Source organism: Leptonychotes weddellii, chromosome 1 (genome assembly GCF_054177405.1).
Source record: "Leptonychotes weddellii isolate Sample4059 chromosome 1, ASM5417740v2, whole genome shotgun sequence".
NCBI lineage: Eukaryota > Metazoa > Chordata > Mammalia > Carnivora > Phocidae > Leptonychotes > Leptonychotes weddellii.
This window is the reverse complement of record NC_138369.1, coordinates 149,246,088-149,269,966: the sequence shown is the minus strand read 5'-3', so window position 1 is coordinate 149,269,966 and position 23,879 is coordinate 149,246,088. Positions and strand designations below refer to the sequence as shown.

Sequence of the window (23,879 nt, the reverse complement as noted above, 5' to 3'; positions counted from 1 at the left end):
AAAAAACAAAACACTGATCTATTGGAGGCCTATATTTATGTATGTACCACACGTACTTTCAAAGGCAAAGAGTATCCCTAGGATACACACACACACACACAAATGATAACAATAGTTGCTTATGAAAAGGGATTCAGGTTTTTAACTGCTTCGAGCAATGTCCCATAAATCCTGTCCACTTCTCCTTTGCAAAGGCAGAAAAATGCTTGAGATGCACTGCCACAAGGGACTCCTAATAAATTTGGAATTGTTAAGACTGTCTCTGCAAATGATACGGTAAGAAGGGAGAAAATGAAACGAAATAATTGATTCATTGGGTGTTAGTTTGTATACTAGACTGCAGCTTATTAAAGATAGAGTCCTCCCCCTCTCCTCCTCTGGTTCGTCCACAGGACTTAACACGAGGAATTGAGGTACTCTTAGTGGATGAGATCTTTGACAAAAACTTGTTACTGGGAGGAGCTCTACCTCATGTCTTATAACTCCACTTTTGTGTTTCCAAGATGTAGTACCCCAAACTGAAGATAGTCATTTAAACCGTAAAGCAATTTCAAAAATAAAAATATGCTGAGATTAAAAACACAATGGAAGCCCGGCTTCAAATCCTTTGTTCGATTTTTTAATCACTTCTGGAAGAAGCAGCAAGAGGCTGGAACAGAAAAAGGTTATCAAGAGGGTCTGTTCAGAAGAACGAAACCCCGTTATAGCAATTATCAGAGAAACGAAGTATCAATTAGCAAGCCCCGCCTTTCCCTCTTTGCAGCCGCTTCTCCCTGCCCCGAGATGAGGGGGTGAGAAAGAGGCTAAGTGGAGAATCAAAGGAAAAGAGAAAAAGTGGGGTTAGGCGAGGGAAGTGAAACTGGTACATTGGTGGAATTAAAGGAAGGCGTGGCAGGACACCGGCAAGCCAACCGGCAAGATCCATGGGCCGATGAGACTCAAGCAGGGTGTTTGCGGGAAGAGGGGAAAACTGGAAGGGGTGCTGGGGTGGAAAGCGGCCAAGGCTTCGATGACAGCTTGGACTTAGTCTACGACTCGCAGGGGTGGGGGCGACCCGGGAGTCTTCCATTGTGCGCGCCCCTCCGCTCCTGCCTTCCCCTCCCCTCCCTGCACGAGCCGGAGTCGGAGCTCGAGCCCGAGCCCGAGCGGGAGCCCGAGCCCTCACAGCTCTGGGCCGTAGCACCCGTCGCCGCCTGTGCCTCCCATTTGCCCAAGGTAGAAGAGAAAGGCTCAGCCCTCCTCTGACCCTTTCTTACCGGATGAAGATCGACGTCGCCCGGTCTTCCCCTTGTCCATCTTCTCCTCCTCCTGCTGGAGTCGCAGTTGCAGTCGCTGTCACCTCAAGACCCCTCAGGCTGGGGGAGGGAGGGGGAGGGGAAAGGGAAAAAAAAAAAAAAGCCAGGAAAGTGCGAACAGCGCTTGCGCAAGAGCCGTCGCCTGCCCTCAGACCGGAAATCAGCCGCCCCTCCCACCTCACCCGGAAATCACTTCCTGGGACTTGTTTTCTCTGCTGCTTGCCACCTCGAGTGCTTATTTAGTGGAGCCATTCTTATTATCTGTGCACCTATGGGAAAGTGAGGTTGCATGTGTGGTTTTAGCCCGAGCTCGTCAGAGGCTTTGTTTACTTTGAAGACTGGGTAGACCGAAAATTGAAAGAGGGGAAACTAGGAATTCCTGTAGTTTTAGTGGCTCTCGCGAGGTGACCCAGAAAAATGAGAATAAAACGTTACTTCTAAAATTAAGTTAAATTAAAATGTTACCCTTTCTGCAGTATGACTTTACTCACGATCTCTCATATACTTGTCCTCAAGGAGCGTCCCCAAACTCAGTAAAGTCACCTGTTAGCCTAGCTATCGGTTTAGCATTCGGAGTGGAAATGTATTTGGCCAGCTGAGGAAAAGATGTCATAGTTACACAGGATCTTTTTTTAAAATTCAAATTCGTCATTTTTAAAGGCCCAGAAAAAAAGAAAAACTAGACCTCAATTTTTTAAAACAAAATGCTGAGGTGATAGAAAGTAGATGGCTGTAAATTGAAATTCGTTCAACTAACATTTACTACAGTACTTCAGGAGCAAGACCAGTCCTCAATGAACGCAGTCTAGTATTTTTAGACCGATTTTTTTTTTAGGTCTTTCAAAGGGCCCATCAGTTTAGAAAATTGTCCTATTTGTCGGCCATGATGTACATATTTGAGTAATTTTTTAAATGTAAGCTGTAATCACAATAAGTTAAAAAAAAATTCAGCAGAGCGGTTTAATCAAAGGCAAAGTGGTATTGGAATGTTCCAAGCCAGAAGGGATCCTGGAGCTTAACATCCGATCCCCTCCCCCCATTTTACCAAGGCCAAAAAAGGGACTTGCCCAACTCACCACTAGAGCCCAGTCTCGTGCTTCTTGAGTCAAATTTGGCCTCTTAATTACTGTGTGGTCTGTGCTGAGGTATAGGTAAGCCTCCAGGTGCAAAAGCCTATTTGGGCTCAGAGAAGTGTTTTACAGGGAAAGAATGGTTGAAAAGCAGGAATATTTCAGGGCTTGATGAGATTGACATTCACTACAACCGTTTCATTTGGAGACCCTACTTTATTTCTGTTTAACAAATCAAAACACTGCTTACAGAAAAATACCTCAATTTTAAGTTTCTTTACAAATCAACTTTTTTTTTAAAGATTTTTCTTATTTTTATTTTTAAGTAATCTCTATACCCAACGTGGGGCTGGAATTTACAACCCTGAGATCAAGAGTCCTATGCTCTACTGACTGAGCCAGCCAGGTGCCCCATAAATCAACTTTTTTAATTGAGCAATTTAACTCCGGAATCAAACCAGCTTAATTCATTTGCCAATATTGTAGGAAACAAATTAACTGCACAAGATGGAAATAGAGCTGAGACATGGGAACATAATAAAGGAAAGTGTAAGTAGGCCTTATCCATTTCCACCCAAATTAGCAGCTTCCCTATAAGTAAGTGGTTTTAAAGTTTAGCAGTAAGAAGTTAACTTATAAGAAATGAAATTATAAGACGTTAATCAACTTATTCACCTTGCAAATATATTGTTTAAACTTGTTGAACCAAATATACCATTTCTGCTAATGAAGACTTAGAAAGCCAGTTTGTTTCTTTGAATTAGAACTTGTTTTGAATAACATGTGAAGATAGATGAACTTGAAGCTCAAGAATTTCAAATTTGCTTTTTAACCAGTATTTTTATTGTTATAGTATTCATCTCTGCCTTATAGTTAACTACATTGCAAACAACTAAAGGACTAAAAGTTTACTTCGTACTTTTTAGCGAGTCATTTAACAACTTCATTTTGTTTTTTATGAAAGACTGATTAAGTGATCTTTTATAGTGTTTTATTATACTCGGGTGAAAGTTTCCTCATTTTAAAAATGTAAAAGACGCCTCCTCCCAAAAAAAAAATGGTTGTCTTAGTATGTTTGGGAATAATGTCATTTCTCTTTTGTACATCGAGCTCACACTGTATAGAGCCTTTCAAATTAAAATCATTTGAGATTAGAAATTCATCAGCCCAGTATTTTATAAGAGAGAATGGACAGGTTTTATCTCAATGGGTATGGTTCTTTATTAAGTATTAAAAGTGGATATAAAGTTATTAAATTAAGTATTCATTGTATTTTTGTTCTAAGCAGTGGGTATAGTGGGTATCGTTTTAATAGTTTCAAGACAAAGTGGCAGTGTGAAATTGATCAACCCTTTATTTTACCCCTTGGTAAACAATTTCTTGGAAGAGAACTTAATAAAATTTGCAAAAGGCCCTTTCTCATCACAAGTGAATTAACTTTAAGTACAATATGAATGTAAAGAGGTTTATTTTTTTTAAGATTTTTTATTTATTTGAGAGAGAGACAGAGACCGAGTGGGGGGCGGGGTGGAGGAAAAGGAGAAGCAGACTCCCCACTGAGCAGAGAGCCCAACTTGGGGCTCAATCCTAACCTGAGCTGAAGACAGACACTCAACTGGCTGAGCCACCCAGGCACCCCTGTGAAGAAGTTTAGATGGGCACTGTGAACATCTTGACTTCCTGTTTTAAAAACTAAAATAAACAATCTGGAACTTCTTACCATGGGCGCCAGGAAAGCCTAGATTTTGCAAAGATATATGGAGCACTGTATTATGTTGCTATTCACTTCATTTTCATTGGTAATTGATTCTTTTCTTTAAAATGCTGAGAATTCTGTGAAGGAAGTTTTTATTCCACATATAAATGAAGTTACCTGTGAATCATGAAAAGACACATATAGGTTGTTTAGTTTTAAAGACATCTTCCTTTTTAAGATAATCAATTGTAACTGCCTTGCAGTGGAATAGCCTGTTTCCAGAAGTTATGAAAACCTGCAGTAATTCTAGGTATTCAAGCAACAGATGGATAATCTTTTGTCCAAAAAGCTATAGAAGGAATGTATGCACAAACCTTTAACTGAAGATCCCTAAATTGTCATGCCCTGGGGCTGAACCCAAGGTATCTTGTACATATACCACTAATTTCTTTGAAGTGTTCTTTTTTTTTTTAAAGATTTTATTTATTAATTTGACAGAGAGAGACACAGCGAGAGAGGGAACACAAGCAGGGGGAGTGGGAGAGGGAGAAGCAGGCTTCCCGCTGAGCAGGGAGCCCGATGCGGGGCTCGATCCCAGGCCCCTGGGACCATGACCTGAGCCGAAGGCAGATGCTTAACGACTGAGCCACCCAGGCACCCCTGGAGTGTTCTATCTTAAAATGAAATGTTTAGTCAGCATTTCTGTGCCTTAATACATTTGGTTAGTTTCAAGGGAAAAATTTCATTTTATGTTACTATTTAGTAAAATTGAGGCTTTAGGTAGTCTCGTCTTCTTTAGCCTTTAACAGTTTGGTACCCACTTACCTCTGAATAATCCAAATCAAAAAACATAGTGTCTAGGATTGGACAAAGTCCATAAATCCAAAAATCTAGTTTTCAAATTTACTTGGGAGCATCTTTTCTTACACTACCTCTAGGCCCCACCTCAAACCTTTTAAATCAGAATCTCCTGGAAGTGGAACCTAATAACCTGTATGTTTAAAATTTTTCCCAGGAAGACGTATCAAGTATTTTTTTAAGTACAAAACTGAACTACTAAACAATAATTTCCAGGGCTGTACACTTGGGAGATAAAACCATAAAGAAATGCAAAGCAGCGATTTCTATAAAAGTCCAGAGTGGTTACTTTTGGAGAGAGGGAAAAGCGTTTGAAGGGACGTAAGGAATGGCTGGCATGGCCCATGGTGGTTAGAGGATGTTTCTCTTTATAATTGTTCACTAAACTTTTTTTTTTAACTTTCCCAGAAAATTCTGTTGCATACTCAAATTTGGGAAACCCAGGATTTGGTGACATCTGATATATATTTTTTTTCTTTCTACCTCTAAAATCCTGTTTTCTCTGTCTTTGCCTCAGGTAGATTAAATTCAGCTATTTTAGTCTTTGCTGGGGAGAGATAGGTAGGGAGAAGGAATGCTAAGAGGAAGGGATTTAGTTTGCTTTTTTTGAAACTTCTACATAATGTCATTTCATAAGCTTTATCATTTTCTACTATTTTCTATAATTTACTAAATGGAGTTGTATACAGAAATAATTTTAGTAAAAAACTTCATAATTGCATTCTGTGTTGAGAAAATAATGTTGCTTTTGTACCAAATAGTCATTCTTTTCTTAAAATATGTTTTAAAGGATTCTTTGTTTTATTTTCTAGAAAAACAAATAAATAAAATAATGTTCATTGTAAAAAAAAGTATTTAGATACTTTTAGCATCCTTCATTCTGTGCTTCTTAATGGCATAGGATATACAAAAGGAACTCTTAAGTATACCAAAGGACTATAATTACTATAATAAGGTATTATTGTGTAATCAGGATTTAGGCCCTGACTTCTCAGATTTAAATTTATATTTTCTTTCCTCTCTCTCTCTCTCTTTTTTTTTTTTTTGATGTTGAAACCCAGGAACAAAGTAAAATTATGTTTTCATAAAAGCTTACTATTCACCTGTGAAGAATGTAAAATATTGTTAAGTATACTTTATGATCCTAAAAAGGAAAGGAGTTCCTTAAAATCAAGCTAATTAAAATTATTTGCATCTGTATTCTGTTGCCCCACCTACTCTCTTGTCAAGTTCATAGAAAGTAGAATGGTGCTGGGGCAAAGGGGAAATGAGGAGTTATCCCTTAATGGTTACCAAGTTAGAGTTTTATAAGATGAAAAATGTTCTGTGGGTGGATAACAGTAATGGTTGCACAACAATGTGAATGTACTTAATGCCACTGAACTATACAACTAAAAATGGTTAAAATGGTAAATTTTAGTATATTATACCACAATTTTTTAAATAAATAAAAACAATAGCCATCCCTAGAACAAAAAATAACAGCTGTGTCAACCACTTATTCCAAGTCTCTAGAAAGACCTAATTTAAAATTCTCACAATGATTATATACTATTCTCTATTATTCCATTTAATGTAAAATGACTAGGCTAGGGGATATAAGACACTAAGTGTCTAACAAATGCCTTCACTAAATTTTTGGTGGATGAATGAAATAAACAGTTAAATATTATGCATTTATAAGATCACTGGTAAAAATGAATCTTCTCTCAGGTTCCTAGAACTGCCTGAGTCACTTTGAGCATGTCATTTTACCTTTGAAAGCCTCATTTCTCTATAAAATAAACATACTAAGAATATCAATAACGTGCTTTGCAGCTCTAACAATCTTATTCCTAAAACTAAGCTATCTTATTCCAATCCATTCTTTCAAAAACTAAAAAGTTTGATTTCTCTCCTTTATTTTAATGGACCATCTTGATTTGTAAAAGAGAAAACATATAGATGCATAGGATATTCTCTAAAAATGATTATTAAATTGACATTTATTAACTTTAAAATTATACAAGAAGCCTCTATAATTTTTAAAAAGCTTTGTATGCATCTTTCTCCTGTATATACAGCTAGAGGACTTTTGTTCTTTACTTCGTTATGCCCTTAGCAAAATCATAAAATCCTAACAACAATATTTAAGCCTAGAATTCAGGCATTTTCCAAGAACTAGAGATAGAGTAGTGAACAAAAGAAAGCCTTTGTCCCTGCTCTCATGGAACTTCTATTCTAATGCAAGAAGGGGGGAGGACAGACAATAAGTATATGTCAGCTGGTAGGTAGTAAGTGCTTAAGAGAGAGAGAGAGAGGCAGCAGAGAGAAGAAAAGAAAGAAGGAAAGAAAAAAGAGAGAGAGGGAGAGAAAGAGAGAGAAAAAAAGAAGAATCATAGGGGAATGAGGAAGAATTGGAGAGGATTGCCCTTTCAGATAGAATGCTCAGATCTCTGATCAGATAACAAGTGGGCAGAAACTTGAAGGAAATAAAGCCCTACAGATATGTAGGGGAAGAGTGTTCCAAGCTGTAGGCACAGCAAGGGGGAATGCCCTTAAACAGGAGCTTGCTTCATAGGTTGGAGGCAAAAAGGCCAGGTGTGGCTAGGGTGAAGTAAGCAAGAGCGTGGTGGGAAATGCACCTGAGAAAGAGCTAAGAGCCAGATCATGCAGCTAGATGAGTAAGCAAGTAAGAAAATGGAAGGAAATGACATTGAAGAGCTATGGGCCATGTGGGACCTTGTAGGTGATGATAAGGACCTAGGCTTTTTTTTTTTTTTTAAGATTTTATTTACTTATTTGTCAGGAAGAGAGAGAGAGAGCACAAGCAGGGGGAGCTGCAGGCAGAGAGAGAAGCAGGCTCCACACTGAGCAAGGATATGGGGCTCGATCCCAGGATCCTGGGATCATGACCTGAGCTGAAGGCAGATGCTTAACTGACTGAGCCACCCAGGCGTCCCAGGACCTAGGCTTTTATTCTGAGAGGGGAAACCATTGAGAATTTTGAACAGGGGTGTGAAATCCAATTTAGAGGTTTTGAAAAGATCATTCTAGCTGCTGTGTGGAAAACAGACTGCAGGGTGATAAGAGTTTATGCCAAGAGATTGCACAGGAGACTTGATAATGAAGGTGAGATTTGTTGGTGACTTGGACTAGGGTGGTAGAGGTGGAGGGATGATAAGTGATTCAATGACAGATATATTTCAAATAACAGAACCTAAAGATTTACTGATTGATTGGGTTGAGTGTAAAAGAGAAGGAAAGTTTGCAACATGAGTAACTGAAAGAATAAAGTTGCCATTTACTAAGGTAGTAAAGAGTAGAGAGAGAGTAGATTGAAGGAAGGATTTTGGACATGTTAAGCTTGAGATGGCTATTTGACATCTAAGTAAATATGTTGAATAGACAGCTGGATATGAATTCAGGGGAGAGTTACAGGTTGGAGTATATTAACCAAGCAAAATGTGCTAAAATAAATTCTAAAGAATTGTCTCGCTTTTCGTTCTGCAAGATAACCGTCTACTTTGCTCTTGGTCACTCCATCTCCACCTGTCCTTTTTATATCTGTGTGCCATTTGGTTATTCTAGTTTGCAAACTCTCATTCATTACCCCTGAGAATTGCCTCTCAAACAACTAAGTACACACTTAACAAAAGTGGAAAAGAATAATTAAATGTTGTACTATATGCTATTAGAAAATACCGATTTTGTTTATTTTACTCTGTGATTAAAAGAAAAGTTAAATCACTAGCTAACAAGATTCTTGGTTCAGTTCACTGAGTTTTAAATATACTGGATCTTTCTCTTTATTTCAGTACAGAAAAAGGCAGTTTTCAGCCCAGCACCTGAATAAACAGGATATTTTTTTAAAAGTTTAAGTAATCTACCCCCAACATGGGGCTTCAACTCATGACGCTGAGATCAAGAGTTGCATGCTCTTACGACTGAACCAGCCAGGCACCCCTAAATACTATATTAGATCTAACAGACTACTGCTTTTCTATGCAAACCATGCCAAATTATAAAATAGACCTTCCTTTTTAGAGAGCAATCTGGCAATCAATATCTGGTAAAGTGGAAGATGCTGATACAATCTAGAAATTCCACTTTCAAGTATATTGCCTAGGGAAATTCTTGATATGTGTACAAAAATATAGCTATAAAAATGTTCATTGCAGCTTTGTTTATAATAGTGGAAAAAGAGTAACCTAAATGTTCTTCAACAAGAAAATAGTTAAACTATGGCATATTCAAAGGCATATTCAAACAATGGAACACCATAAACAGACAAATGAACAACCTAGGACTACATTTATCAATATGGATAAATATCACAATGTTAAAGTGAAAAAGGAAGACAGGACAGATATATATATATATGGTTTTTTATTTCACATCTCAAAAAGGAGTATCATCCTGTCTAATTTCACAGAACCTTTCATGTGTGAGACACTGTGTAAGATGGTTTTTACCTACATTAGTTAATTTTTCACAACAGCCTTGTGAAACAAATAATGTTATACCTATTTTACATTTATTTATTCAAAAAATATTAATGTAATATGTACCAGAGGGCATACTAAGTATCGAAGATATAGTAGTTAAATGAAATTTCATGGGGTGCCTGGGTGGCTCAGTCGGTGAAGCATTTGCCTTCAGCTCAGGTCATGTTCCCAGGGTCCTGGGATGGAGCCCCACATCAGACTCCCTAATCAGCAGGGAGACTGCTTCTTCCTATCCCTCTGCCTGCCGCTCCCCCTGCTTGTGTTCTCTCACTCTCTCTTCTGTCAAATAAATAAATAAAATCTTTAAAAACAAAATTTCTGTTCTGCTAGAGCTTTTTCCAGTGAAGGAAGACATATAATTTAAAAATATGCGAGCAAGGGGTGCCTGGGTGGCTCAGTCAGTTTAGTGTCCAATTCTTGATTTCGGCTCAGGTCATGATCTCAGGGTCATGAGATCAGGCTTTGTGCTGGGCCTGGAGCCTGCTTAAGATTCTCTCTCTCTCAGTTATTAGTTAAGTCCTGGCTGTTTAGTGCCCGTTGTAGCAGAGGTTATTGTTTAGCTTCCTGGATTGTCACTAGAGGTAGTGGTCTAACTTCCTACAACTCTGACTTATAGCAGGCTGGCTTTCTGGGCTGTTTATTGGGGTTGGCTTCCTGGACAAGATACTTTGGGTTCTGTCATTATATATGGTCTGGCCATTGTCCCTTACTTCACTGTGCCTTACTACTTTGCATCATTCACAATTATTTTGAGTTAAAGTCTTTAGCATAAAAGGGTAATGTCTTAGTGAAGTGCTTAATTTTAGCATGATTTCCCACAGGAATAATTTAACAAGCTGAAAATTTTATTTTTTCTACCATTGACATACTATTGCTTTTTACTTTCAGTGGTTACCAGTGACTCAGGAGCTGAGCTTCCAGAAATTTATTGAACAATCTGACTTACTAGAAGAACTTAAATATGACTTCAATGAAAAAGCTGAATTGAGACACACTGAGACACAAAGGCCTTTTGTCTTTAACTATTATAAAAATGTCCTTGAGAGGAATAGCAAGCGCTACCAGGCCCTTGGCCATTTGCTTGCACAATACATTTATGAGCTTTTGGAGAAAGTATGCAAATTACAAAAAGTGTATATCCCACCAGAGGCTGATAAGGAACCAAGAAGCTTCTTTTTCATGAGTGAGAGAGCATTAACAAGTCATCATTCTGTTCTTCTTGTCCTTCTTCAAGACCATGGGGTCTTTAGAGCTGGTCAGTGGAGTCAGCAAGCAATAATACATCATGGTCTCCAACATGGAAGTCAGATACCGTGTATTCAAATGGCATTGCAAGCACATTATGATGTAATTGTGCTAAACCCCAATGACAATTTTGTGGACCTAAAGATGGAAAAAGAGTGGAAAGAACTTTTAACACAAAATATTGGGTCCTCTTCCCTAAAAATGGTTCAGGCAGAGAATTTTTTCTCTCTCCAGCAACCTCTCCAGTGCATCCCTAAAAGATGCAGCAACACCCCTGAAGAACACATGGCTTACATTTGGGATTACTTCATTTCAAAGACTGAAGGCAAAGATGTTGCTTTCATTGTACATGGTTATGGAGGTTTGGTTTTTATGGACTTACTTGTTCGTAGAAAGTGGGAAGTGATGAACAAAGTATATGCTGTTGCACTTATTGACTCTGAACATCATGTAGGACACCAGCTGGGAAGTGATGTGCAGTTATTAGCCTGGATAAAGCACCACTGCCGTGAATGGGTGACAAGTCCTAAGCCTTTGGATAAACCTGCAGCTACTGTTTTAAAAAAGGAGTTTCCTATTGTTTCTGCTGGTACAGAAAAACACAACTTAGCCCCTTCCTCTAGCCTTCAGTCAATTTTTAAATACTTTAAAAGAGCTTTGAAAGCCAAAACAACTATTAATTTCTCTCGAGTGCCAATAGTAACGAGAAGCTCCACAAAAAGAAAGCAAAGTGCTTAAGTTGCTTTTTTGTCATCTAAGATTTTTTTTTTTGTCTCACTGAAATGTTGCTAATGTAGATGCTAGAAGAAAAAGAATACTTTGCAGTATTATATTATGAAAAGAATATACACAGTGTTATATTCTGGCTTGAGGTTTGATTTGTTACTTTCTTTGAAAAGTGAATATGTTCTCTTTTGTAGCCCTATTGATGAACAGTCAATACCATCATTAATATTTTACAGTATTATTCAAGTTAGAGGATCTTTTGAAAAGCTCTCTTATGATTTAAAAGAAGTAGTTGATACAGATTAAATCCTAAGTCTTTGGTTTCTATGTTGTTAATGCCATATTAAAACTATAAGTGAACATAAAAATTATCATAAACTCTATTTTTATATGTTTGTGTTCTTTTGCTTAAATTTATTAGTCTTCTGTTCAAATGTATTGAAGGTATCTACTCACACCTTCAGCTAATATTTGAGTGTCTACTATGTACCAGTCAATTGTAGCTTTTGAGGATACCAGCAAACAAGGCCAACATTGCCTTTATCCTTGTGGAGTTCACAATGAACAACAAATTGCTAGTGTGAAGAGTGTTCAGAAATATAAGGTGCCATGGAACATCTAGTATGAGAGCTAACAGCCTTGGGGGCCAGGGAATGCCTCCCTGAGAAAATGATGCTTAGTTTAAAGGATAATAGCAATTAGGTGGGAAAACAAATTCATAGGCAAAGGAATAGCATATGCAAAAGTCTTGACATGGGAGAAAGAAGTCCAGTTCAGCTGAAGCTAAAAAATTATGGGTGAGTAATGTCAAAGAAAAAATTATTCATGACATTTGTTAAAGACATAAGGAAGACTTTATTTAGGAAGGATTACTGCAATGGGGTTTTGCAGTAAGGGAGAGAGATCAGACTCAACTTCTGACTCAACAGGGACAATCGAAGGGGGGGGAATGTTATAGCCAAAGTGTAGAATGAGGGTCAGTGAATGGAAAACTAACCAAGAGGAAACATCAGGCATAAGAGAGATTCTTAAAAGGCTGACTCAATATAATTCTTACTGGAGGCAGGCCAGGATGAGGAGGCCTGGAGGATGAGGAACTTTATCAGATCTTGAGGATGATCAGATGCCAAAATGGGAGATTTTCACTAACTGACAGCAGAATTCTTGCTAAGACTGAATTAAGTGACAACAACAACAACAACAAAAACTGGACTAAGTGGACCAAGGATGGAGTCCAACGCTGGAGCCTAGTTGAGAAGAGGGCTCATAGGAGCCGGGCTCAGATTTGGTCAAGGAGAGAGGTTTTGTCAGTAGTTGGAAAGTTAAGTTAGAGAAATAATCAGAGGCAGTTTGCTCAAGGCTGCAATGCCCATGGTTATGATTTTTGACTTTATTCTCATAACAGTGAGAAACGTTGGATGGTTTTAGACCGGAGAATATTCTCAGCTTTACATATTATAAAGAATATCCTGATTGCAGTTCGGGGAATAGATTAGAGGAAGGACAAGCTTGGAGGCTGAGAGACCAAATTAATTTTGGTAGTAGTGTGAGAAATACTTAATACTAATACTTAACTGCTAATACTAATATAGTTAACACTAATACTTAAATACTAATATTTAATTATGTAATACTTGTGCTATATGCTAATACTTTTGTTTCTGTGAACAAAATTTTGTGATTGGAGGTCAGGAATAAAGAGAACGAAATAATAAGGATTACTCCCAGATTTTTGGCTTGAGCAACTATATGTATAGAAATGCCATTTGCTGAAATAGGGACTACTGGTGAAAAATTTATTTTGGCTGTTCCAGAAGTTCTAAAAAGAGAAAAAGGAGGTGGTTACAAATTATCTTTAGCTCTGCCCATAGATGAGTAAAAGAGGAACCCATAGTAGACATTGCATTTGAAAAATTAACTCTGGGAGCTCCTGGGTGGCTCAGTTGGTTAAGCGACTGCCTTCAGCTCAGGTCATGATCCCAGGATCCTAGCATCGAGCCCCATGTCGGGTCCCTGCTCTGTGGGGGAGCCTGCTTCTCCCTCTCCCTCTGCCTACTGCTCCCCCTGCTTGTGCTCTCTCTGTCAAATAAATAAAATTGTTAAAAAAGAAAAGAAAAAGAAAAATTAACTCTGCCACAGGGTGCCTGGGTGGTTCAGCCACTTGTTTCCAGCTCTTGATTTTGGCTAAGGTCATGATCTTGGGGTCATGGAATCAAGCCCTGCATGGGGCTCTGCACAGTGGGTGTGGAGCCTGCTTGAGGTTCTCTCTCTCTCCCTCTCTCTCCCCCCCTCCCTCCCACCCCACCCCCACTTGTGTGTGCGTGAATGCACGAGTGCATACTCTCTCTCTCAAAAAAAAGGAAAAATTAACTCTGCTATATCTAATAGGACATATAGATTTGAAAGGTGATTTGATCATGAGGGTGGATCCTCATGAATGGGATTAGTGTTCCTATGAAGGATACCTCAGAGAACTCCCTTCTACCATGTGAGGACACAGCAAGAAGACATTCATCTGTGAATCAGGAAGCAGCCCTTTACCAGACACTGAATCTGCCAGTGCCTTGCTCTTGGATGACCCAGCCTCTAGAAATGTAAGAAATAAACATTTGTTTAAGCCTCCCAGTTTGTGATACTCTGTTACAGCAGACCAGACAGACTAGGACAAATCTTTATCATTAAAGACATATTTCCAGTTTCTCTTCTTTCTGTACCATGTCTTAAGTGGCATAATGAAAAAAAAAAAAACAAAAAACCACTGAACGGTAAATTGGGATATGCAGGTTTTAAATGAAACTCAGCCTTGGATAAACCAGTTATTCTCTCCCAGCCTTTACTTTCCAATTTGTAATTGAAGTGAGCTTTGAAGTCCCTTTCGATATAGTCTATGTAGAATGTATTTAATGCACTTAATGTGAAAAGCACCAAAAAAAGTTTTTAAGAAGTTGCCATAAAAGCTCTTCTGTCAGGGCGCCTGGGTGGCTCAGTCGTTAAGTGTCTGCCTTCGGCTCAGGTCATGATCCCAGGGTCCTGGGATCAAGCCCCACATCGGGGTCCCTGCTCGGCGGGAAGCCTGCTTCTCCCTCTCCCAATCCCCCTGCTTGTGTTCCTGCTCTCGCTGTCTCTCTGTCAAATAAATAAATAAAGTCTTAAAAAAAAAAAACAAACGCTCTTCTGTCTTGCACTTAACTAACTTGAAGTTGATATTTCTCATAACTCCCGATTTGCTATTTAATCTGGTAGTCAGGTATATTAGTTATCTATAGCTGCATAACAGATTACCCCCAAAACTTGGTGGCTTAAAACAAATATTTATTATTTCACAGTTTCTGTTGTTCAGAAATTCAGGAGCAGTTTAACTGGGTAATTTTGGCTCAGATCTCTCTGCAGAGTACAGTCAAGATTGTCTGGGGTTGCAGTGATCTTTAAAGCTTGACTGGCTGTTTGGCAGAAGGCCTTGATTCCTCACCATGTGGACTTCTTCCATATGCTGCTTCTGTTAAAGAAGTTATTCTGGCACTTGTTAAAATGGTAAGGAAGACTTAATTCAAAACTGTTCTAATTAGTGATATTGCAATAGGGCAGGGAGATTGAACTCAACTCTGAATACAGCAAAGATAGGGTGTCAGTGATGGAAAACTACTAAGAGGAGGCATCAGGGTAGGGAGATTATTGCTAAAGGCAAGCCAGGGCCTTAGACAACAAGAGTGGGAAATGAGGAACTTGATCAGCTATCAAGAGTTGATTTAGCAGGATTCTTGCTAAGACTAAGCTCTGCATCCTCACAGAAGGCCAAGGTTGAAGACTAGTCCAGAAGAGGGCTCAGAGGAGCCTAAGTAAAGTTTAGTGAAGAAGAGAGCCTTTGTCATTTGTATGTCTTCAGGACATGGCAGCTCTCCCAGGGTGAATCATCCAGGTGAAGGAGCACAAGCAGGAAAAGGCACTGCCTTTTTATGACCTATTCTCTGAGTTGCATACTGGTCCACTTTTTTTTTTAATTTGTTAGAAATGAGTCACTAAGTCCAAGGGAAGAGGAATTGGGCTCCACCTCTAAAAGAGAGAGTCAAAGAATTGGGGGACATATTTTAAACCACTGCATGCAAAATGATGCCAAATGAAATTAATGGTATAGTAACTCAACTCAGTTATTGGTTATAATATTATCTCTGCTCTAGGAGCATGTTTATCTCATCTTTCAAATTTTTTCTTGTTTGTTTATTTATTTATCTATTTATAGAAAGGGCATGTGCATGTGAAAGCCTGGGGGGGGGGAGATCATAAGCAGGTTCCATGCCCAATGTGGCGCCTGATGCAGGGCTCGATAACACGATCCTGAGATCAGGACCTGAGCCAAAATCAAGAGTTGGTCACCAACTAAGCCACCCAGGTGCCCCTTTTTCTTGTTTTAATAAACAGCTCTGTGTATTTAGAAGCTGGTTTCTCTTTTTCAGCAAAACAGCATTTTTGCCATAGACAAATGCTTGTTTTGAAAATAAAGTTTATTTTAAGCTTTCTCTTCCAGGGGTCACCCTAATCTGTTCCTGTACTCTTTTGATGTTGATCTATTTTTGCACCTTGAAGTTAAAAAAAAAAAAAACCATCCAGTTTCTTGGCTATAAACTGCAGACCAGAGATGTGTCCTGATAGGGAAAAGACTGTTAGGAGAGGCCTTCAGGAAAATCCTAAGTTCTTGTGACATCACTATATGATTTCTTTTCCTTGTGGAAAATAGTTAGAGGTAATGGGCTATTATCATTGTTTGTAAGCAAAGTGCATCAAGATTTGTGTGTCACTTTCCAATACCAGACTAAACATATCTTAACAAAAAGGACAACACATTGTTTGCTAAGGGAAGTCTCTTTTTTAAAAAGAAAACAAGAAACTCCTTACTTGCTTTTCAAAGTTTCTTCAAACACAGTGGTTCTCTAACGTCAGAGTGCATTAGGATAACCTGGAGATCTTGTTAAGACAAAGACTGATGGGCCTCACTGCCAAAGTTTCTGATTCAGTAGAGGTAGGTGGGGCATGAAATTTTGCCTTTCTAACTAGTCTCCAAGTGATGCTGATGCTGTTCCTGCTGCTCTAGGGACCATACTTTGTGAACCACTGTTAGAAAGACTAGGTAGGGGTGCCTGGGTGGCTCAGTCGATTAAGCGTCTGCCTTCTGCTCAGGTCATGATCCCAGGTTTCTGGGATCGAGCCCCACATCGGGCTTCCTGCTTAGTGCGGAGTCTGCTTCTGCCTCTCCCCTCCGCTCATGTTCTCTCTCTGGCTCTCTCTCTCAAATAAATAAATAAATAAAACTTAAAAAAAAGAAAGACTAGGTAATAAATGTTAATAAAGTTAAATTTACCTCATGTGAGGTGAAAGTTATGATGGATTATCATCTGGCCTAGTTTCCTACCCTGAGGAAAGCAACAAAAGGGGTTTGTTCATTGAGCCCATGTTTATGATCCATGTGAACTGACACATTTATCTTTCCCTCCTGTAGTAAGGGAAGGGTTGCATCTTACTCTTCAAGACCAGTCCTGGGGCGCCTGGGTGGCTCAGTCGTTAAGCATCTGCCTTCGGCTCAGGTCATGATCCCAGGACTCTGGGATCGAGCCCCGCATCGGGCTCTCTGCTCGTCGGGAAGCCTGCTTCTCCCTCTCCCACTCCCCCTGCTTGTGTTCGCTCTCTCGCTGTGTCCCTCTCTGTCAAATAAATAAAATCTTTAAAAAAAAGACCAGTCCTTCCAGTTGTCTTTCACATAATACAAAAACAAATACAAATTAAAAATAAGAGATTTAAGTCCATTTCCAGAAATGGAAACTCAAAGTAAGCTGCCATATCTACAAATTGGCTTCTATTCCCACCTGTCTCTTCCTTTCTTCCTGTTACAAAGGAATAGAATTTCCTCCTATCCAAGACCAATTCCCTCCAATTGTCCTCTGAATACCATCTCTTCCAATCTTCTCAGGAAGTTCACTCTTCTCACTATCTTTTATTTTCCTCACTCCCTTGCTAAAAATCCTATCAGTTGGTCAAGTCTCTCCCAACATAACAGTAATAATAACTAACAAAAATTTTCTGGATGCCACACCTAGGAACTGAACCCATTGTATATTGCCCCTGCCAAATTTCATTAAAACATTTACACTTGCTGACTCCATTTTCTCATAATCCACTAATTCCTTAACCACTCTCATCTGACTTCAGCCTCCAAACCTCACAATATGGTCCCAACGCAACGGATGCTTCTCAGTCTGTGTTACGTGATATATAGGCAGCATTTGACCTAATTGACCCATTTGAACCTTACTGGGTCACTCTTCCTTGAAACGCTCTTCCCTTGGCTTCTGTCATATTCTGATTATTTCCCCCCTATATCTCTAGCTGCTCATTTTCAGTCTCCTTTGCTTACTCCTCCTCTTTACCCAGACACTGGGTAATCTCTTCTACACACATGGTTTCACAGACACTGGTTTCAAAGCCTCTTTCATAGCTCTCAAATCTCTAGCTTTGGTTCATTCCCTTTCTCCTTAACTCTAGCCCCATGCAGCCAACTGCCATATATTGTAAAGGAGACATCATCTGACTTTGAAGGGAGCTCAGTCATTATGTCTAAAATTGCTCTCACCAACTCTGCCCTCACCCCATCTACTCCTTTCCCCCTTCCCTGCACAACTAATCACTGTCTGTCCCAATGCTCAAAGTATAATATTGACTTCTCCTTCTACCCCCAAATCCCAATCACCAAATTCTATCATTTTTACTTCTTAAATATCTTCCAAATCTGTTACTCTGTCAATAGTGTCCTTTGATGTACGAAAGTTTTTAATTTTGTATAAAATGTCTGCTTTCTTGTTGCTTGTCCTTTTGAGGTCATATACAAGAAATTATTGCCAAATCCAATGTCATGAAGTTTTCCCCCATGTTTCCTTCTAAGAGTTTTATAGTTTTGACTTTTATGTTGAAGTCTTTGATCCATTTTGAGTTAATTTTGTATGGTTTTAGGTTAAGGGTCCACCTTTTTTCAGCACCATTCCTTGAAAAAGTCTGTCCTTTCCCCAGTGAATGATGCTGTGCCTAATGCTTTAATAGTGATAACTAAATTAAAACACTTTAAAATGTGCTGGCTAAACAAAGCACCTGCAGACTGGATTTTGACCCAAAGGCCACTAATTTGCAGTGTGTGACTTAATTTTTCACATTAAATTTAACAAATTAGCTAAGGGGAGTGAGAGATATTTTGTGTTGCCTATCATGTTCCAAGCAATGTACCAGGTGCTGGTGATAAACTGGTCACAAAGGTTCATTGTTAAAGTCCTAGCATCAAGCTGTTTAAAGTTGAGCAAGACTTGTGAAAACATCATTTTATTTTAGCACTATGTGAGTAAATGCTGATATATACGTGCACCAAGCAGAGAAGAGGTTAAGAGAAGAGGAAAAGAAGTATTTTAAATAGTGGTGTAACAAAGTAAAACCAGCTACAAGCACACACCGGTTGAGAGGATCCCTGGCATGGCCCCAAAGCCAGCAACCAGCATCCTCCATTACAGTACTGGTTTTCAGGCAGAAATGCTTTCCTCTAGTGGCAGGACGTCATAAGGAAGCGCCGGGGAGAGTGGGCGGGATTTCCGGCCGCGGCTGACCCGTAAGGTACGGAAACTAAACCGACTAGCGTAGTTGCGTGAGGTGCGGATTCCTGCGCAACCTTTCCCTGCCTGAATACTGCGTCTGTTCCGGGTCTCTGCGTTTGGCACCAGTGGGAGTCACTGTCTCTGCACTCCTGGTATGGGCATGTTTCTTGTCTTCTTAATTGTGTGTGTTGAGTGAGAGGACACGGGAAACCGTTCTAAGATACACTTAGTGGAGCATGTGCGCCAAGAAGGCCCACAGATAAGTGGAAGCCCAGTGATTTTTAAATCCCTGGAACAAGAGCAATGTTTACCAAAATGATATCCTTGTTTGTTTTAAAATTTGGGTTTCAGGGGCGCCTGGTGGCTCAGTCGTTGAGCGTCTGTCTTCCGCTCAGGTCATGATCCCGGGGTCCTGGGATCGAGCCCCGCATCGGGCTCCCTGCTCGGCGGGAAGCCTGCTTCTCCCTCTCCCACTCCCCCTGCTTGTGTTCCCTCTCTCGCTGTGTCTCTCTCTGTCAAGTAAATAAATCTTTAAAAAAAATAAAATAAAATTTGGGTTTCATTTCTATGATATCCTAAAAAATCTTTACCGGTTACAAAGACAAAAGTCTAAAGACTTTGTTTCTGAAATCATGTTTCCCATATTGGGGCTGAGGACTCCCGGTTAAATATTTCAGGGAGTCTAAATGGTTTTTTCTTTAAAAGGTGACTGAACATAGGGCGCCTGGCTAGGTCAGTCGAAGAGCATGCGACTCTTGATATTGGGGGCCTGAGTTCCAGCCCACGTTGGGTGTAGAGATTACTTAAAAAGCAAAACAACAACAACAACAAAAACTTAATTTTTTTTTTTTTTTAAGTAAACTGTATACCCAACCTGGGGCTTGAACTCAGGGCACCCCCCCATCAAGAGTCACATGCTCTACCAACTGAGCCAGCCAGCTGCCCCCCCAAAATAAACTTTTTTTTAAGGTGTCTGAACATGTTTTAAATGTGAAAAGCATTGGTCCATGATATTTATTCAAAAAATACTTGAATGATTCCTGTGAGCCATAAACTGCCAAGCACTGGGTTCAATGTTAATATAAATAGTCCATGGGGTGCCTGGGTGGCTCAGATGGTTGAACATCTGCCTTCAGCTGGGGTCATGATCCTGGAGTCCTGGGATCGAGCCCACATTGGGCTCCTTGCTCAGAGGGGAGCCTGCTTCTCCCTCTCCCTCTGCCTGCCAGTCCCCCTGCTTGTGCGCTCTCTCTCTCAAATGAATAAATAAAATCTTTAAAAAATAAAAATAAAAAAATAAATAGTCCTTGTCCTGATAGAGTTTACCGTCTAGTCAGGCAAATAAGTAACCTGGCAATTACAAAACAGTGTTACAAATATGATAGAGAGGTAGAGGGTGCTATAAGAACTAGTAGGAGGAATACTTGATCTAAAGCTTGAGGTGAAGAATAGCTAGCTGAAGAGGTAAGCAAAAGGTAATTTTGTGGAAAACTTTAAACGTCATGTTTATAAGTTTGGAATTTAACCTGACAGCTATGGGTTTAAAAATACACCGTGGGGACCATACGAGTGTATTGATCAGATTTGCACTGAGGCAGGCAGAGCAAATCTGGAGGCTAGGGGATGCAATTAAGATAATGGGATTCAAAAGAAGTTAATGGATTCAAGATGTATTTAGAAAGTAAAGTGAATGTAATTCAAATAGATTATAGATATGGTGGGTGTGAGAGAGGACGGTAATAAAATGACCCCCAGTTTCTGGCTTCAGCAAATAGATGAATAGCAGTGTCCCTCCCTGAAACCATGTGGAAGGTAAAGCAGATTGGAAAGGGAAGGGAGATTATTGTAATATGTTGCATTTGAAGTGTTTCTTCTGATGCGTGGTGGTTGAAGCCACAGAGGTAGATCAGACCTCACATGGAAAATTTTATATTGGGGGGGGAAAAGAGGAGGAGGGCTAAAGACAGAATTCAGAGGCACATCTGCTATTAAAGGAGGGGAAGACATTTGAGCATCAGGGCACAGCTTAGAGAGCCACTCTCAGAAGCATGCAGAGTCATTAAATGAAGCAGAGGGAAGAAGGAATTTTTCAAGTATTTCAGTTGCATTTTGTAAAATGTTGATTTTCTTTTTTTTTTTTTCTTCAAATCCTGCACGAGTTTCACATTTTTAAGCATCTTCATTGTTTTGTGGATATCCAGACCTTTAGGAAAAATTGTGGAGCTTATATAAATTTGCCCTAATTTTGGACATTTTGTTTGGCAATAACATTATTTGCTGCAAAATAAACTCTGAACTGGAGAAAAGAGGTTTATTTTGTTCTTGTTTTTAAAGATTTTATTTATTTGGGAGAGAGCGTGAGTGGGGGTGGGGAGGCAGAGGGGGAAACCAGACTCTCGGCTGAGCAGGGAACTCGATATGGGGCTCAATCCCAGGACCCATGAGATCATGACCCAAGCTGAAGGCATCAGCTTAACCAACTAAGGCACCCAGTCGCCCCTATTTTGTTTTGTTTTTAAATCAGTAGGTCTTTCTATATTTCTGTTTTGAAAACATGAAAGCATTGATACAGCAGCTCCTAAGTGCTTTTTACTAGTTGCCATCCTCTATAATTTTTCTGCCCTTTGTCTTACTGTCTTCATGTGTTGCTTATGTTAAGGAGCTTGTGTTTGGATCTGTATCCGGATTTAGTATAGAATGGAGAAGAATATAGCATCATGATCTCACCCATATCAGCAGAACATTACTTTCTTATCCAGTAATACTGATATTCTGGGCCCCTAGATACAAATCTAAAAAGGATCTTTCTTTTCCTCAAAGCAATAGTGAAATTTATGTCTAAAATAAGAACCCAAATAAGTTTTAAACTTTTTGCCTGATGAGTGATCACAGGCTCTATGCCACAGGAGTCTAGGAAAAATTAATGGTACAACAAAGTTGTGCTCACTTTGTGTTTCAAAAATCAATTGCTTTTTTGGTGTCTCAAATTTATACTTGCACAATTAGTTGACAGGTTTTAAAAATCTTTATCTAACTTTTCATTACATTTTGCTTCTTTTGTAGGGGTCTTACATGTCTATTTTCCTCAAAATGAGTGGTAGTATCACCTTAAGATCTTGTGCCAGATTTTTGGTGCCACTTACCATTCCTGGGAAGAGAAGGGTTTTATGTTCAACAGCTCTGCAGAGATACATGTCTTCCAAAATACCAGCTGTGTCCTATCCTAAAAAGGAGAGTACATCACCTCTTGAACAGCTGGGATTGGATGGGTGGAAAATTACAATGAAATCCACTGTGGAAGAAGAAGATGTTTCAACAGTCTCGAGTAGCAAGGATGAAGATCCCCTAGCTGCCATCAGGGAGTTAATTGAGATGTGGAGATTGCTTGGCAAAGAAGTACCAGAAGACATGAGTGAAGAAGAACTTAAAACTGCTATGGAATGTGTTTCTAAATCATCAAAAAAAAAATACTTAAAATATTTATATATTAAGGAAAAAAAGAAAAAAGCTAAGCAAATAAAAAAGGAAATGAAAGCAGCAACGAAGGAAAAAGCAATAAAAGAACACTTGCTAGAAACCACTAAGGAAGATAAACAGCAAAACTTTCTATTTCTACGACTTTGGGATAGGAATATGGACATTGCCATGGGCTGGAAAGGTGCTCAGGCCATGCAGTTTGGACAACCTTTGGTTTTTGACATGGATTATGATAATTATATGAAACCAAGAGAACTCCAGAATACTGTTTCCCAACTTCTAGAAAGTGAAGGATGGAACAGAAGAGATGTTGATCCTTTCCATCTTTATTTCTGCAACTTTAAAATAGATGGTGCTTATCATAAAGAGTTAGTTAAACGTTACGGAGAAAAATGGGACAAGTTGCTTTTAACAGCAACAGAAAAGTCTCATGTAGATTTATTCCCAAAGGATAGTATTATATATTTAACTGCAGATTCTCCCAATGTTATGACTACTTTCAAGCATGATAAAATTTATATAGTGGGATCTTTTGTTGATAAGACTATGCAGACAGGCACATCCCTAGCCAAGGCAAAACGGCTGAAGCTGGCAACAGAATGCCTTCCATTAGATAGATATTTACAGTGGGACACTGGTACCAAAAATCTCACCTTAGATCAAATGATGCGTATATTGTTATGTCTGAAAAACACTGGTAGTTGGGAAGAGGCTCTGAAGTTTGTTCCTAGGAGAAAACATACTGGTTATCTGGAGATTCCTCAGCATCCTCAAGAGTTTATCAACAGATTGAAGAAGTCAAAGACCTTTAATTCGTTTCCAAAAGGCTCTCTAAATAGACACACACAGAAACGGTGGCTTAAATGAGAAAATTTGGTAACTTAAAAAAATAAATGGTCGCAATATATGTAAATCAAACCATGATGCTGTATGCCTAAGCTTATACTGTAATGAATGTCAGTTATTAATAAAACTGGAAGAAAAAATGGAGTGGGAATACAATTCTACTGGTCTTTTTCTTCCTGAATGGAATTCACTTATTCTTTCTTTTAAAAGTTGTCTTTCCAAACTAACTGAAGTGTTTTTTCCCCAATTAAATTTCTGCAAAACTTTGGAAATATATTTTACTATAAAAATAAACTTAATAATCTTAGTAAAAAGAATTGTCCAAGTTTGTTGAACCCAGTAAAACAATTTTACCATTGCTGTGGCTTTTTTGTGAATATTTTTGAGTCTCAGACTCCATTTTCTTTTTCTTTTTTAGATTTTTTTATTAGAGAGGGGGAGAGAGTGTGCATGAGTGGGGGCGGGGGGGGGGTAGAGAGAGGGACAAGCAGACTCCTTGCTCAGCAGGGAGCCCGATGAGGGACTCCCATCCCAGGACCCCAGGATTATGACCTGAG

At 39.2% G+C, this 23,879-nt stretch overlaps 2 protein-coding genes and 1 long non-coding RNA gene across 8 annotated transcripts in view; 1 reads left to right on the top strand and 2 right to left on the bottom strand.

Annotated features, from left to right (window-relative positions):
- Nucleotides 1-1,416, bottom strand: part of SENP7 (SUMO specific peptidase 7) — a 139,666-nt gene extending 138,250 nt beyond the window's left edge. For 4 of the 6 annotated variants that reach the window (XM_006729569.3, XM_031024045.2, XM_031024046.2 and 1 more), the window contains exon 1: nucleotides 1,257-1,416. In XM_006729569.3, the coding sequence (XP_006729632.1) occupies nucleotides 1,257-1,296 (40 nt within the window). In that variant the 5' untranslated portion in view covers nucleotides 1,297-1,416. The remainder of the gene's footprint in view (nucleotides 1-1,256) is intronic. The other 2 variants (XM_081797705.1, XM_081797699.1) reach the window with 2 other exon arrangements.
- A 394-nt stretch (nucleotides 1,417-1,810) lies between these two features.
- Nucleotides 1,811-23,203, bottom strand: LOC145716100 (uncharacterized). Its single transcript, XR_014138471.1, has 3 exons — nucleotides 23,130-23,203; nucleotides 22,143-22,222; nucleotides 1,811-4,238 (listed from the first exon to the last, which is right to left on the bottom strand). It is a non-coding gene; the product is annotated as an uncharacterized LOC145716100 (long non-coding RNA).
- Nucleotides 18,998-23,478, top strand: TRMT10C (tRNA methyltransferase 10C, mitochondrial RNase P subunit). The gene is made up of 2 exons (XM_006729568.3): nucleotides 18,998-19,151; nucleotides 22,063-23,478. Exon 2 carries the CDS (start codon nucleotides 22,072-22,074, stop codon nucleotides 23,341-23,343), a length of 1,272 nt encoding a protein of 423 aa, XP_006729631.1. The 5' UTR covers nucleotides 18,998-19,151; nucleotides 22,063-22,071; the 3' UTR covers nucleotides 23,344-23,478.
- Nucleotides 23,479-23,879: the final 401 nt, after the last annotated feature.